Source organism: Pelecanus crispus, chromosome 5, assembly GCF_030463565.1.
Source record: "Pelecanus crispus isolate bPelCri1 chromosome 5, bPelCri1.pri, whole genome shotgun sequence".
Classification (NCBI taxonomy): domain Eukaryota; kingdom Metazoa; phylum Chordata; class Aves; order Pelecaniformes; family Pelecanidae; genus Pelecanus; species Pelecanus crispus.
The window spans coordinates 12,350,748-12,364,786 of NC_134647.1; the positions used below are offsets into that span (position 1 = coordinate 12,350,748).

The following is a 14,039-nucleotide window of genomic DNA, read 5'->3' on the forward strand; positions in this document are numbered from 1 at the left end:
ACAACATAACCAAATGAGATGGCATTATACAGTAGTTCTGGTATCAGACATGAAACCAAACCAGTTTTAAGGCCAAAAAATAGTATCATCTGATATTAGTGTTATGCAGCACAGTGAGTGTACCAGTAAAACTGTGTTATCACTGCACAATGACTTGATAATTGGGTGATTAGCAGAGTGTATGAATGAGAGCTGCTCAAGTGACTGTAAAGTAACTGAGCCTTTGAAACTCAGCAAAGGTGAAGAAAGCATTTCTTTTTTTTTGCAGAGATGGCAAGGGAGCACAAGAAAGCAAACTGTCAGGAGTGAAATGCGGCATTTTGAAAGCTTCTCAAATGATAAATATCATCATCAAGCCCAGATAGTTCACAGCAAAGCCCCACAACCTCTTCATGATAGGGGGAAAAGGGAAGGTGAGAGGAGAAACAAAGAAACAGGTGGCAGCTCAGAGGTGAGCAGCAATCTAGGAGGGCACAGTATTTTCTTCTGTCCCAAAGGCTCAGCTCACATCTTTTCTGAGCCCTGCAGACATGGGTACAATCATGACAGCTTTATCAAGCCCTGCCAGTCTCCTGAATTGAAATAACTTAAGGCATTCTGGGTTTAATATCATATTCACAGATTGGAGACTTCAAAGACACACCAATGACAGTATTAAAAGGTTTTTTGACCATCAGCAGCACTGGGACGAGTCAGTACCAAATACAACTGGCAGCACTGCTGTCTTGAAAACAGAGGCAGAAATAAACCTATGAGGGTGTGAATTCTGTAAGCTGCCTGGCTTTGTTTCTAATGCCTAGGTTTTCATGAAATCTGTTTTAAATAAGACAGCAAAGCATTTCCTCTCCTGGTTTCCCCCACTCAGCTGTGCCTTTATTTCCACTAATGTAGAAACAGGTTATAACATCTTTTCTGAAGCACATTTTGAGTGACATGGGACTGTTTATAGAATGAGATAATGTTTAACAGACAAAAATTCAGCAAAACTTTGTCCCAAATTCTCCAAAGCTTCCAGCTCTAGAATTTCTATATAGCCAAATATAGAGACTAGGTAGTCTGGAGCACAACACAGTACTGCACATACATCACATAATGATCATTCTTTCTGTCTGGTAATATGTGACAAAAATATTACTACATGCAACATAGGCTGCTGCAAAAAGGTAAGTCTACCATGAATGCATCATAGGACCTTAAGATTTGCAGTGAACTCTATTTTGCCATAAGTTAAAGGCCACCTCTCATAAGCAGACTGATGTTTGACAGAAAAAATATGGAGGAAGATACGACACAGCCTTCTAGCAGGGTCAGGGCACTGCTGCTACCTCAGGAAGGATACAGAGTTTTAATGAAATTTTTGCTGTTGCTCCTTTGAAGCACAGATTAGCTCCCTGACACACTGCATTGCATCAGCTCCCATGTACCAACCCAGGTGGGAGTGGTGCAGGAAATGGGCATCATGTCTTGTGGTGCAGCTGAGCTAGTTCATGTGCTAGCACTGTCTATAGTTCATGTGCTAGCACTGTCCATATTCCCTCTAGACTCAGAGGGAAGCAGGGAGTCCCTTGGTGTCCTCCTGGATCCCTTCTATTTGCCCAGGTAAGTTTGACTTGTAGCAAAGATTCATTTAAAAGTTGGTCTTTCCATCCAGAGTAAACCTTACACTTCAGTACACTGCCTGCTGGAGACAAAACACATGATGAGAATAAAACACCAACACCTCTGTTTTGTTGACGATTCGGATATTTTCATTTGGCAGAAGGAGGTTTCTCAACATACCCTGTGAAGAGGAATGGTAACACACCACCTGCCCACCACTCAGATAACCTCTGTCCCCATCCCCCTACTCTCTGGAACCCAGATAATTTGATGGCCAATGCCCCTCTACTATCTACAAGAATAAAGCAGCCTCCCCAGCTTCAATGAAAGTTGAAGTAACTTTGCACATCATCTCCTTGTTCCAGCTCAGCGTCCTTAGGAGCAGGTCAGCTAGATGGTCCCTTTGGATTCAGAATCTCTTCACTGTCAACATTAATTCAGCTTTCTGTCACTGTTTACACATTGGAATTTGTTTCAAATGAGTAGAAACCATTCTCTGTATATTATTAGATTTATAAACCAATTTTTTACCTCTGTTATTTCCCTGACATGTGAACTGTCCGTACAGCTTACCCATCAAATTAGTTCTTCAGAGGTGCCACCAAAGCAAAATGGACTAAAGGCTTAGTCTTCGCTAAAGCTTAAAAAGATTAAAACCTTCTGCAACAGCTAGTGAGATGTACTGCATATTTCTAATGAGGAAAAATAAAAGGGGTTTTCACTACCCTGGAAGTAATAAACCATTTTCTTTATTTATTTTACACCAGACTTATTCATATACTTTAGAAAAGTTCCAGACAGGAACTAACATTTTTCATGTTTGTCAGAAAGGATTCCTATGGGGCACATTTTAAAAATCTGGTTTACTGTGTGAGATTCAATTCAGGTTAATCATAATTACAACAGATTTAGAAAGATAACATTTTTTTATTTCTGGCTCTTATTAGGTGGCCACACATAATCTGAGATAAATATATCTTAATAATGACTTACAATGAGGGATCTGGTACAGAACAGTATTCCCACCAGAAATCTTCGTGCTATAAAATGTATTGATTTTTGGCATGTAGATCTCCAAGAATATTGCAGGCATATGAGATACTGCCTCTACAGTCAACATCTGCCAAATTTTTTACTGTAAAAAATCCTGAGAGCTTTCTAGTGTATACTTAATGTTGCCAAATCCTTCCCTCTCCCTATCCAATCTGCCTTCCTCCAAAAATCCCAAATCAGGCCCGCAAAGGATAAGACTGGACATAATAAGAGACAAAAACAAAGATCAGAGAAATTCTCTTTGAGTTGTCTTTTGATCTCTCTCTCCCTGCTATTCTGGAGTCCCAGTTCTGGGTGAAACCCTAAGCAGTAGGATCTGGGCACCTGCCCCCACCTCTGGACACATGCCCAGCAGGTCCGAGCAGCAATTCACACTCCCCTCACCATTCTAATCCCAAAATAATCTCCTTATTTTGTGTCCCTATTCTAGGACACAAATCAGATTCTGCTCTGTGCTCTGAAGTACCTTTTTGTCTGTCCCACATTTACTTGCGACTACAAGAAAACTAAATTTACAATGGTTAAATGACCTAGTGACCCAATTACCAATCCCAAGGGGGAGCACACACTCTGGTGAGCTGACATTTCAGTGTGGCTGCACAGCCCCGGCTGTGCTGCGAGGCTGCTTCTCTCCCATTTGGTTTTCAATGCATGACAGAGGAGCTGAGCCGGAATGGAGCCCACCACTCGGTGTGCACTGAGGAACTGTGCTTTGGCACAGATAAACTATGACTCCTTTGGGAAAGGGCCTGGCACTGGGAGGGACAGGTTGCCACCCTGTGAAATGAGTCAGCAATGGTTACTTTTTACAAAGGAGGAATGGTGTGAATGCATTCCTGGCTGGGCAGTATTTGTTTGAGCCGCTTTTGTGGTGGGAACAAACACCTACCCCTGACTTTAAACAGGATTTAACTAGGTCCATTTTGAGCCTAAAACAAACCCCCTAAGGCAAGAGAAAGTACCACTGAAATTGTACTAGACTTCTCTCCCCTGCCGTGGAGCACTGCAGGTTCCAAGTCCTTCCTGCACTCAACTTTGATGCACGGGCATTGGCAAATCCGAGTTCTGGTTGTCAATATAAATCCTGGCCACACACAAAACAACCAGGATCCAGTCGACCAAAACTAACGCTCTCAGCCACCTCTCTCCTCCGTGCAGAAACACCCTCCATTTCACCAAACACTCAATGCATTCGCTTCAGCTCTCAGGCTGACACATTTAATGTGACAGCTGCACTTTCCATTCCCTGATATTAATGAGTCACAAACGCCCTGTTACACTGTGCATTTTTGCATTGAGCCCTAATATTACTCTGGGGGAGGCAAAAGCAGGCTCTGCTCTCCGTTTGCTGCATAGCTGTGGGTCTCCCTAATGTCATGACGAGTTACCTGCACTGTGCAGAAAAAGCAACCCTTATGCATCGAACAAAACACTCTAATAATAATGAGGGTTGTATGTTAATAGGACACAACGTCATTGTTTTGGGGTACATATTGGTTTCTGTTGTATTAGCTGCACACTAATATTGGCAACCACACTAGACAAATGCACGTGCACATACTCACTGGCAGTTCAGAAACACCTTCTTAGTCCCTGACTTCTTGCAAATTCTGCAATTTCTTTCTCCCCAAACAAGCTTCATTTTAAGCGGAGTGACGTGAGAAGGCTGATTCTGCTTGCTCTTCTCATGTCAATCTTAGAATTTCTCTCCCTAGCTCAGCAGAAGCAGTACAGGGAGAGGAACTTGCACTTTTGTTTGTGGTAGTGCTCTGAACCAGACAGTACACAAAGATGCCTAAATGCCTCAAACCATATGCTATTTCCATAGTGACACAAACCAGTGCTTTCTTGGGGCTTGGTTATGCAAAACCAGATCTCACAGACCACAGTTATGGAGGGCAATATTAATGGCTAGATTACACGCACTGAATCAACAAGTGAATTATTTATACACACATTAAGATTTTCATGCACATGTAATTCCAAAAGACCTGTACAGATCCACTGATGTTGCCCTGTTTCTATACAAGAGAAACTGAGATCTGAACTCTATCCCAGGGAAATAAATTTTTAAAATAGGTTTATATGCAATAAAATGGTGGTTGAATAATTTCTATTTATATATAATCAGTATAAAACATGTGCAATAGTCTCATAATGCAAATGTAGTTTTTAAACAATTCAAACACCTTATGTGGGAATAAGAGGACATCCTTCATCTGGACAATTAGCGTCCTGTGACAGGAAAAGGAGAGAGGGACAACCACACTGCCAAGCAGCTTCTCTGCAGTGTAGATACAGCCATTGAACTGGATTCTCCACTCCTTAGAACAAGTTAATTATAAGCAATTTCTCTGAAACTGGAAGTGTGATTTTGTTCTAAATCTTGTGCAGCAGAGTGATCAATTGGACCCAGCTAGTCTATTCCCAGAACATTTGCACAATGATAATGAATACCTAAAACCTGTCCTTGAAAACTATTTTACTCTGTTACTGAATACAAATATGTTTGATATTGGCTTAATCTACATGAAATGTGCTTTACTAAATGTCTGCAAAGCAGCGTATTTGTGATTTGCAGCAATGTTGTGATGCAGTTGCTGTGGCTAATGTTGTGCCATTTTTCTAAAGACAGCACTGGCTGGCCCGGAGGAAGCAGCACAGCCACGGGCAGCTCCTTCTACTGCCCTATGACAGAATCAGAAAGTACAAACACCTATCAGGTTCATAGTATCACCTTTCTCCCCATGAGCCCCACAGCTATAAATAGCTACAAGAAACTGAACTGAAGAGTACCAGCCCACCATCATTACAAATGACATTTGGGCATTGCTGCAATTAATCTTCCTGAATCAATAGGTACAGTTTGATAACCCACTGACCTGCCAATAAGAAGAGCACAAAGAAAAATGATCAGAGGGGATCAAAAACCTTTAGATGACAATGGCTTTCACCAACATACACAGGTCAGTCAAAACAGCAGTGGTTCATCTAAATGTGTGTATTTCACAGAAATTGCCAATGGTAAATATCTTTTGTTTCAGCTGTATGTTTATTCAGTTGAGACATCAGTACCATATTAGATATATTTTTAGTATGCATGTTATATAACACATCAGTGTTATAATTTCCCAATGTTCTCTTTAAGAAACTCATGGCCTTGAAAAAATTAATTCCAAGATTTTTCTTCTTTAGGAAATTTTGGCTTTCTTTTCTGATTCAAAATGAAACAAATTCAAAAACTCAGAATTCCCCACACAACAGAAATTCCATTTTCCAGAATGTCTAGAATTAAAAATACATACTTCTTAAATAGCTTCTTTGTTCTCCCAGTCTACCATGGGAACAGCATTTTGCATTTATAGGCAAATTAAAGGAACATATTTTAAAGACACAAAAATAAACCTACCCAAATAAGCCAGCAATAGGAAGCTAGCTCCTGGCAATTGTCAAAAATATATTGTGTTGCCAAGCCTTGAGATTTTATAGGGAGTATTTAGATTGTGAATCATGCTGCAGGCAGTTTAATGAAAAGATCCAGCTGTCATGTGATTTTGGAAGAGAAGAACTGGGAAAGAAAACCACCTCTATCTTGAGGAGCAATACACTGAAATGCAAACTCGGACACATGGCATAGTACGCATTGGTCTTCAGGTGACTGCCCCAAAGATTCCTGTGCTGTTATAGGGCCTCTCTAAAAACATGTTCCCCATTACCACTATATCATGGAGTACCAACGGCCACTAACTCAATTACATTGCTATCCAAACTTTCAGAAGATTAGCCAAGACCCTCTTTCAGCAGCCCCTGCTAAGGAAGTCTCCATGGGCATGTCTAGATAATGCAACGGAACATGGTACTGATATCCACAGCATACTCTGAAAAGTATCACGCTTCCTCAGGGAAAATATGTCTTACATGACCTGCTTCTGACTTAGGTCTGGCAGTCAAGTCCCCATAGCATTACATCTAACACCACTATGCTGCTCAGCCCTGCCCAGCCTTTCTGGTTCCTGGCTCAGGCTGTGCAGAACAGTTTCAGTATCTCCACACTTGCAATGCGGACATGTCCTGAGTCACCCAGAACCTGCCAGACTTCATGCAAAAAGTTATGCTATTGCTCCCATGATAAACTATCTGGCTTTTCAGCTATGCTGCCAGAAGTTTTTAGATACAGAAGTTCCAAGATAACCTTCACAGACAACCCATATATAGGCAGTTTTCTCTGCTGCCTGTGACTGCCAGATGCAGCCTGCTGCCAGCCAGGAGAAGAAACCAAGAGCTCTGGAGCCCAGACTTCCTGCACCACTGTACAAAGACCTATGTAATATGCTGCCAGTGGGCATTTTTTCCTCTTTGTGTAGAAGTGAATACATTTACATAAATGAACAGGAAACTGCAGATTATAGCTTCAGAATTTGCTAATGACCATGCAAAGGTTGATGAAGGTAAGAGTAGGGCTGATTTTTTGTTCCCTGTCTCACGGTTTTGTTACTTTTAGAAAGATTTGGCATATTGAAACCACAGGTATTATTGTTAATTTCGAGCATGGTTCTTACCATGTTTAATTGTCTGCTTTCAAGGTCCCTTCCAACCCAAAGCATTCTATGATTCTATGATTCCATTACCTCACTTAGCTTTAAAGCAGTTCAAGTAAAACTATGTTGGACTAAGAGATCACAGAATACCATCTTTACCTGCAGGACTTCTTAATGAATCCATTGGATATTTCATCACAGGACAAACAACATAATCATATTTTTCAACATATTTACACTTGAAGTTCTTTTTATCTCCAAGGGGTTTTTGAAAACTCTGAACTGACAGCATCTTAGGAATAGTACAGTGGAGGAAGGGAATACTCTAGACAGGACCACTGGAGCACAAATTGCTTCTCAGATGAAGAATATCACCTGATCTTTGATTTCTAGTGGAGGATACAGGCCCTTGGCTTTCCAGATCTCCTCCAAAAGCATTCCTTGCAGGAAATACATTTACTTCCCTGAGAAGAACTATATATGTACACATGAGGTTAACTTTGATGGTTCAAAGCCAGTGTTGAGGCGTTTAATCATCATCTTCCAAAAGTTCTCTTGGAGGAAAGCAAGCATAGATACCCAAGAACAGCAAAACTGAATAGCTTCCCAAATGGCATACTGCAAAGCTCAGCATTTTTGCTCACATTTTGTCTGGCTCTCCTTCTTTGTAATAACTTAAGAATAGTCTACGCATTGCATGTATACCTTGGCAAAATGGAGTCTGTAAAACTTTCAAAGTCAGGAATAGAAGATCCAGCTATGTACCTAAACCAAAAACTGCATTGGATATACAGACAAGCCCCATGAACCTTGATGGTCACAGCTCAGCCTCCAGTCTACCTTCTTACTGTGTTTGATAATGAGGCACAACTTCACACATTTTGAACCAAGGCTGTTCAGAACACGTGCTTTGTTGCATGCTGGAGTTGTGATATTTTACTTTATAAACATTAGTGCTTCTGGATTACTGTGAAAAACAAATCAACTATTGCGTGCAATGTGCACACAGGTACTGAATACAAAACTGAGTTGTAGCTGTAAGCATAATGTGGCCCAAGAGCCTTGAAAGCATCTCCACAGATCTGAGAGCAGCTTATCCCATAAACACAGATGAGAAGCACCACCTTGCTTTAAAGCATTGACCGCCCAGCTTTGCATTAAAAAAAAAAAAAAAGGAAGGTTGTTTTTCTGGGTGACCTTGAACAACGCGGGTTTTGGCAGGGGTGGGAGAACACACCAAGGGGACAGCGTGCGAGCCAGCTTCCACTTCTGCTTCATTTCACTTCGAGACAATGTTTAGTTAGTTTGGATTAGAAACATCAGCTCTGTTTACCATTAGGGGAGCTAAAGGCTTTTACAATGCATTGCGAGTGCCATCTGCAGGTTGAAATACGTACTGGTGGGCGTTCGCATCCCAAAAATGAGGATAAACCTGCCCGACAGGAAATCTTAACAGCGCATCTGATGGAAAAGCTCATAAATGCAGAAAGGCTACAGAAATGCTTGTTTCAGATCAGTCAAATCACAAAACCATTCAGCACAGCGACTGGGATTAGCAGAACTGTTTCTCAAGCATCTTTTCTAATTCTGCACCAGCACAAATGCAGTGATGCTCATTGTGAGCAGAGGAGGATGTCAAGAAGGCCACCCTAATATCCGACTGCCGGAATGCCAGAAGGGAGGAGAATGATCTGTGGCCCCTCTCTTCCTATACAGAGGATAGGAGAAGGGTTTCCAGCACATGCAGCTCAACTTGCTAGCGCTGAAGCATTGGGAGATTTTGGGAACGCAAGCCACTTAACAGAATTTTCCAATTGGAAGGCACACTGGTTTTCAGGATAAAAGCCCTGAATAAGGAAAAGTTAGACTCTAAAATGAAATTATCTTTGGATTTACAATCATAACCGGCTGAACTATCTGATTCACACAAAGTAATTCCAGACAAGCGAAGAGGCTGTCATTGCAGGAACATTGCAGCTACATCCACAGAGCAGTGTTTCTTTGGTGGTATCTTGATAATCTCATTGATAATGCCTGATTACTAAATTTCACCCTGAGGCAGGCACTGTGCCTAACGTTGGCATTTTCAGGGTGGCAGCCTGTGAACAGTATCAGCACTGGCTCAGAAACTGTCACAGGTATATACAAGATAACAACATCCCTCCCAGGAGCTCAGGCTTTTTAATCCAAATTCAAACATTTGCCATCTGTGCGTTCCATGTAGAATAAATACAGCCAGAAAAATTGCCAGAGCATTGTCTAAACAGCAGTTATGAGAGAAAGGGACCCCAAATTATATTTCCTATTGCCCACAATGCAGCGCTCTAAAATCACTGACATTTTCTGAGCACAGCTGTATGCAGGAATGTGATCTATCTGGGCCATGCCCGATTGGATCATTACATCCACATTTATAAATCTGTGAAGTTTCTAATCAGACATAGAGGGAGCACGTTCCACCTCTCAATCTAGTGCCTTGGCAGGTCAGTCAGAACATTTCTCAACACAGCAATCCCAGGTACACTACTACTCTTCACATGCAGTTAGGCAGCATTCAAAAACATGAATGTTTTGCCCACTGTTGAAAATATCAAGAAAACTCATGAAAATTGCTTCTAGTCTGACCTTTGCAAATGCCTTCCTGAAACAGTAGGAGATAAGAACAAATACATCAGAGCCAAAAGAAAGTAGATTTTAGGAAATAAATTTATACTGTATGGCAGGCTAATTTCAGAGAACTGCCAATAGCAAATACTATTGCTTATACTGTCAATCTCACCAGGTATGTCAGTTATATCTTTTATTTTTTAAGAAAAACAAACACAACTCTTTTTATTGTCATTAACACCAGTAATTAACATCCTGATGAGGGGAATGGGCAAACTCATCAGTTTGTTTCAGGATCTCAGCACATGTGCTTTATTATATGACTATATTGGGAATAAGCAATGGCAGTTATCTACCCTAGCCATGGCAGATATTCCCCATCTTGAGAAAAATGATAAATAATTAAACCTAAGTTAGAATTAATTACCAGCCAACTCTAAAGAGTTAAGCATCAAGAAGGGAATTAGGAAGAATAAAAACTGGTCATAATCAGAGTGGGGAGGAGATTTATTCCCCAACCACAAAATTGTCCTCACTAGAAGCTTCTGCAGGAGAACTCCAGGTGTGATAAATTTATGGCCTCGTCTCTTACCCTTGCTATTACTCTTTCCAAAGCAGAGAGTATTATATTCTCAAGTCCTTGACCTCGGATAAAGCCTCAGATCCCTTTCACTTCACCTCAGCACATGTCCCCATGTCCATTTGCCAACACCACATTCCAGTGTCACACTGCAGACAGGCCTCATAAATTAGCAATGGTATTCTAGTGTGAATGCACCAGAGGAAACTATTCCGGTCAAAGCCAGGGGGGAAGTAACCAGGTTTGACTTATGTCACTTATTTCTAATTAGGAGACACCATAAACTTCATACTCCAGTGCAGAACTGATCGTGACTGTTCACAATTGTCCAGGCAAAGCAATGAGATGCTCATTGATGATATCACATAAGATGTAAAAGAATCAGATTCAGATGAAACTAAGATATTCTATACCCATGTAAACTATACTTTTTCCTCTCCATCCTCCTCCCGAACACCCACCTTCGTTTGAACACATGTGGTCATCCAGTGAACCAGATTTGAACACCATTTGCTCTGAATTTGGCCTCGTGAAGTGAATGGACATGCGTCTACAGTTATTCAGACAGACATGCTGAAATAGTATAGAAGGAGGACTAACAGGGGTTAGAAAACTCTTAAGTGAAATAATTCTGTTCTGACTTACCCTAGTACCTATGCATGCAAGCTGTACATCTGTAAGGTTCCTAAACCTTGATGAGGGGATGTATGTCTAAATTACATCACCCAGTGGAACAAGCCTTAAGTGAGCTGTTGTTTGCATGTGCAGACCAGTTACACACAGCTTGCTCTCATCTCTATTATCAAGACCATGTTATTCTTCTGTCTTTCCTCACCTGTTCTTAATTTGTTTCCTACATCTCCAGTGAGATACTACTCAGAGGAGGTAAAAAAAAAAAGCTAACTGTGATCCAGAAATGTGAGATGTAACTGGAATTATGAAGCTAATATATCATAGGGAAGGGAGATTCAGAAAATATTAATGCCACAAAGGACATTATATCACCTAGTTTCAGCTCCTGTATATTACATGATCTTCATTTTCATTCGTTACCCCAGTATTGCATCCAATAACAGCTGACCCAAGCACATCTTCTGGAAAGGCACCTAATGTTGATTTCAGCATGAAACCTCCCACTAACTTGTGCTTTTGGATGAGGCCCTGTAGAACTGTGGTTTGCAACCTCCAGCCTAAGGTCCAATTTAGTAAATTTGCAACAGGTAACTCTAGAAATACAAGCCTATTGCCAGAAGGTTTAAATCCACAGGAGGTCCCATAAAATTTTAGAGACCCACACCTCTAGAACTGCTGCTTCCAGGCTGTGTGATTTGTCAATGGTACACAAAGACATCCCATCACAACTGAAAGATAACACTGAAGTTCACTAGCAAGCCAAGCAATAGAGTATTCCATCAAGAGCTGAACATCTAAGAAGAAGGATGTTGGCAAACTGAATGGATCCAAAGAAATAGGTAACAAAAGAGATTTAAGGGGTTAGTTAATAAGAACATGCTAGGATAATTAAATATGTTTAGCATGGTTAAGAGGCAAATAGGAGAAGACATGCTAACATTCTACAGATATTTCAGGTTGTTAATTCATCTCCTTACTTGGCATTTATCTCCTTAAGGGAGATAAATAAGACTAAAGGGATACAAACAAGGTGGGGGCTGGGGGTGGAGATTGAGAGACATAAATTGAATATGAGGGAGAAGAAAAAAAAGAATATCTAGATAGTAGCTGCCATCAGGCAGTGAAATAGTTTCCCTGAGGGCAAAGTGACAGAGATATGTCCCTGTTGTGGGAAACATCTTAAACTAAACTAGGCCAACACATGGATAGGGTACTACAGAAAAACAAAACTGAAGTCTAATGCAATTTTGTCTTATGCCACAGTGGAATATTTGAGCAATAACCTGCCTTGTGTGCATCAGGAAAACAAAGCATTTAATCTATGTAAAGCAGAATGTATCAATCAGGATTTTATCTGAAATACCCAAAGCAGAAATACCTTTACAGAAGATCAATTTCTCATAGAGGATGCTTCAAATCCAAAACAAAAAGTTGTAACATGATCTGACAGCCAGAGCTGAGACTGGATAATTTCTGGCCATAAGATTTTTTTTTTTTTTTAAAAAAAAAAGAAAGAAAGAAAAAGAGCTGTTCAGTCCCTGGAAGAACTTATCAAAGGTCCTCTTTCTTCTAAATTTTATAAATATGGGATGTTTTAACATCTGACAATGCTTTGAGGAAAAGCTATAAGCTTTTAGGTTGAAGCTTTTGGCTTCATACCATAATTCCTGGACAAGCCTTGCTTACACTCTGCTATGAGGAAAATAAAATAATAATAGCTACCTATAATGATTGCCTCTCATTCCAAAACAAACAAAAAACCCTTCCACACAATACCCTGTACTGTCAGAAACAGTGGAAGGGTAGTTGCGCTTACTGCAAACACACTCTAGTGTTTGCCCTGCTTTTTTACTAGCTGCTGCTTTCCACCTTATTCTCAAGGTCCTCAGTTTCCATTGCAGCAGTTACTATTGATTTTTCTGTCACTGTCGCTCATAACCATCCTCCTCTATGTCCCAACACTTTGCATTACTGTGCTGTAAACTGCTTGCAATTTTTCATAGGCTTTGGGACCTCTCCAACCAAATGCAATGATTTTCTCATTGTAAGTCCTACTGCTACTGTACTCTTGCAGTGTGCATGCTAACTTTCAAACCTGGGACACAGCATCCTGGTCAACTCCAAATGTTTGAAGAGAGCAGTGTGAACATATCAGGACCCAAAACAGCAATAGTTTTTTCTCAATATACAAGAAGAGTAACAAAAAATCAAGCCAGAACACAGAAGTGTCTGATTCAGACTCTTACCTGCGCTACTTCTTCAAAATCATCATGTCTTTTCTGCAGCGCACGAGCTCTGTGTAGAGACTTCCCCACTCCTGTATGTTTACTCAAAAACGCTTCCCCATGATTTTCAATCCAGTCCAGTACCTGCCAGAAAAGAACATCCAATTACCTCTCTTGCCTTAGCAACAATGAGAAATTCTCAGGGTAAGCATAACACAGCTGCAGAGGTATTGCTTTGTGCTTGCTATGGCAAAACACATGCAGATCTGTCAAAGTCCATTCCAACTGGATAGAAGATAAATGTTTATAGATGTTACTGGTAAATTAGGATTATTGGATTTTTACTATTCAATTTATTCTGAAGTGTAGCTTAGTCATCTGAGCCTGGCAGATACTAAATATTTACTGTCACATAAATGAATTTTCGTGAACAGGAATCAGAAATCTGGGATCTTTTGCAACAAGAACCCTGCTCTTAAGAGCTCCTTGTGTAAACTGAAAAACAGTGATAACTGATTTCACGTAAACAGCAGATTTCAAAGGGAAGCATCTTAAATGAGTCCAAAAGCATGATGGAGGAATCAATTAAAATTTATTTTGATGTGGGGAGAAAGCATTATCAGAGTAACCAGAATGAAAAGGATAAGAAGCCTTCACTGCAGGCCATAAAACATTGACAGTATGCAGCTTCCAAGTCTTTCAGGTTTTCAGTTTCAAAGATAACTGAACCTTATGCAAAAGTAAATATTCTGAGAGACAAAGAGGATTTTCTTTCAGAAATAGATTAACTGTATGAGCACCATC

General features: G+C 40.5%; 1 protein-coding gene across 1 annotated transcript in view; it reads right to left on the reverse strand.

Moving 5' to 3' along the window:
- The window catches only part of LOC104031638 (kalirin), a 432,630-nt gene that overhangs the window by 132,572 nt on the left and 286,019 nt on the right, over nucleotides 1-14,039 (reverse strand). The window contains exon 10 of the mRNA XM_075710381.1: nucleotides 13,257-13,379. Within this exon, the coding sequence (XP_075566496.1) occupies nucleotides 13,257-13,379 (123 nt within the window). The remainder of the gene's footprint in view (nucleotides 1-13,256; nucleotides 13,380-14,039) is intronic.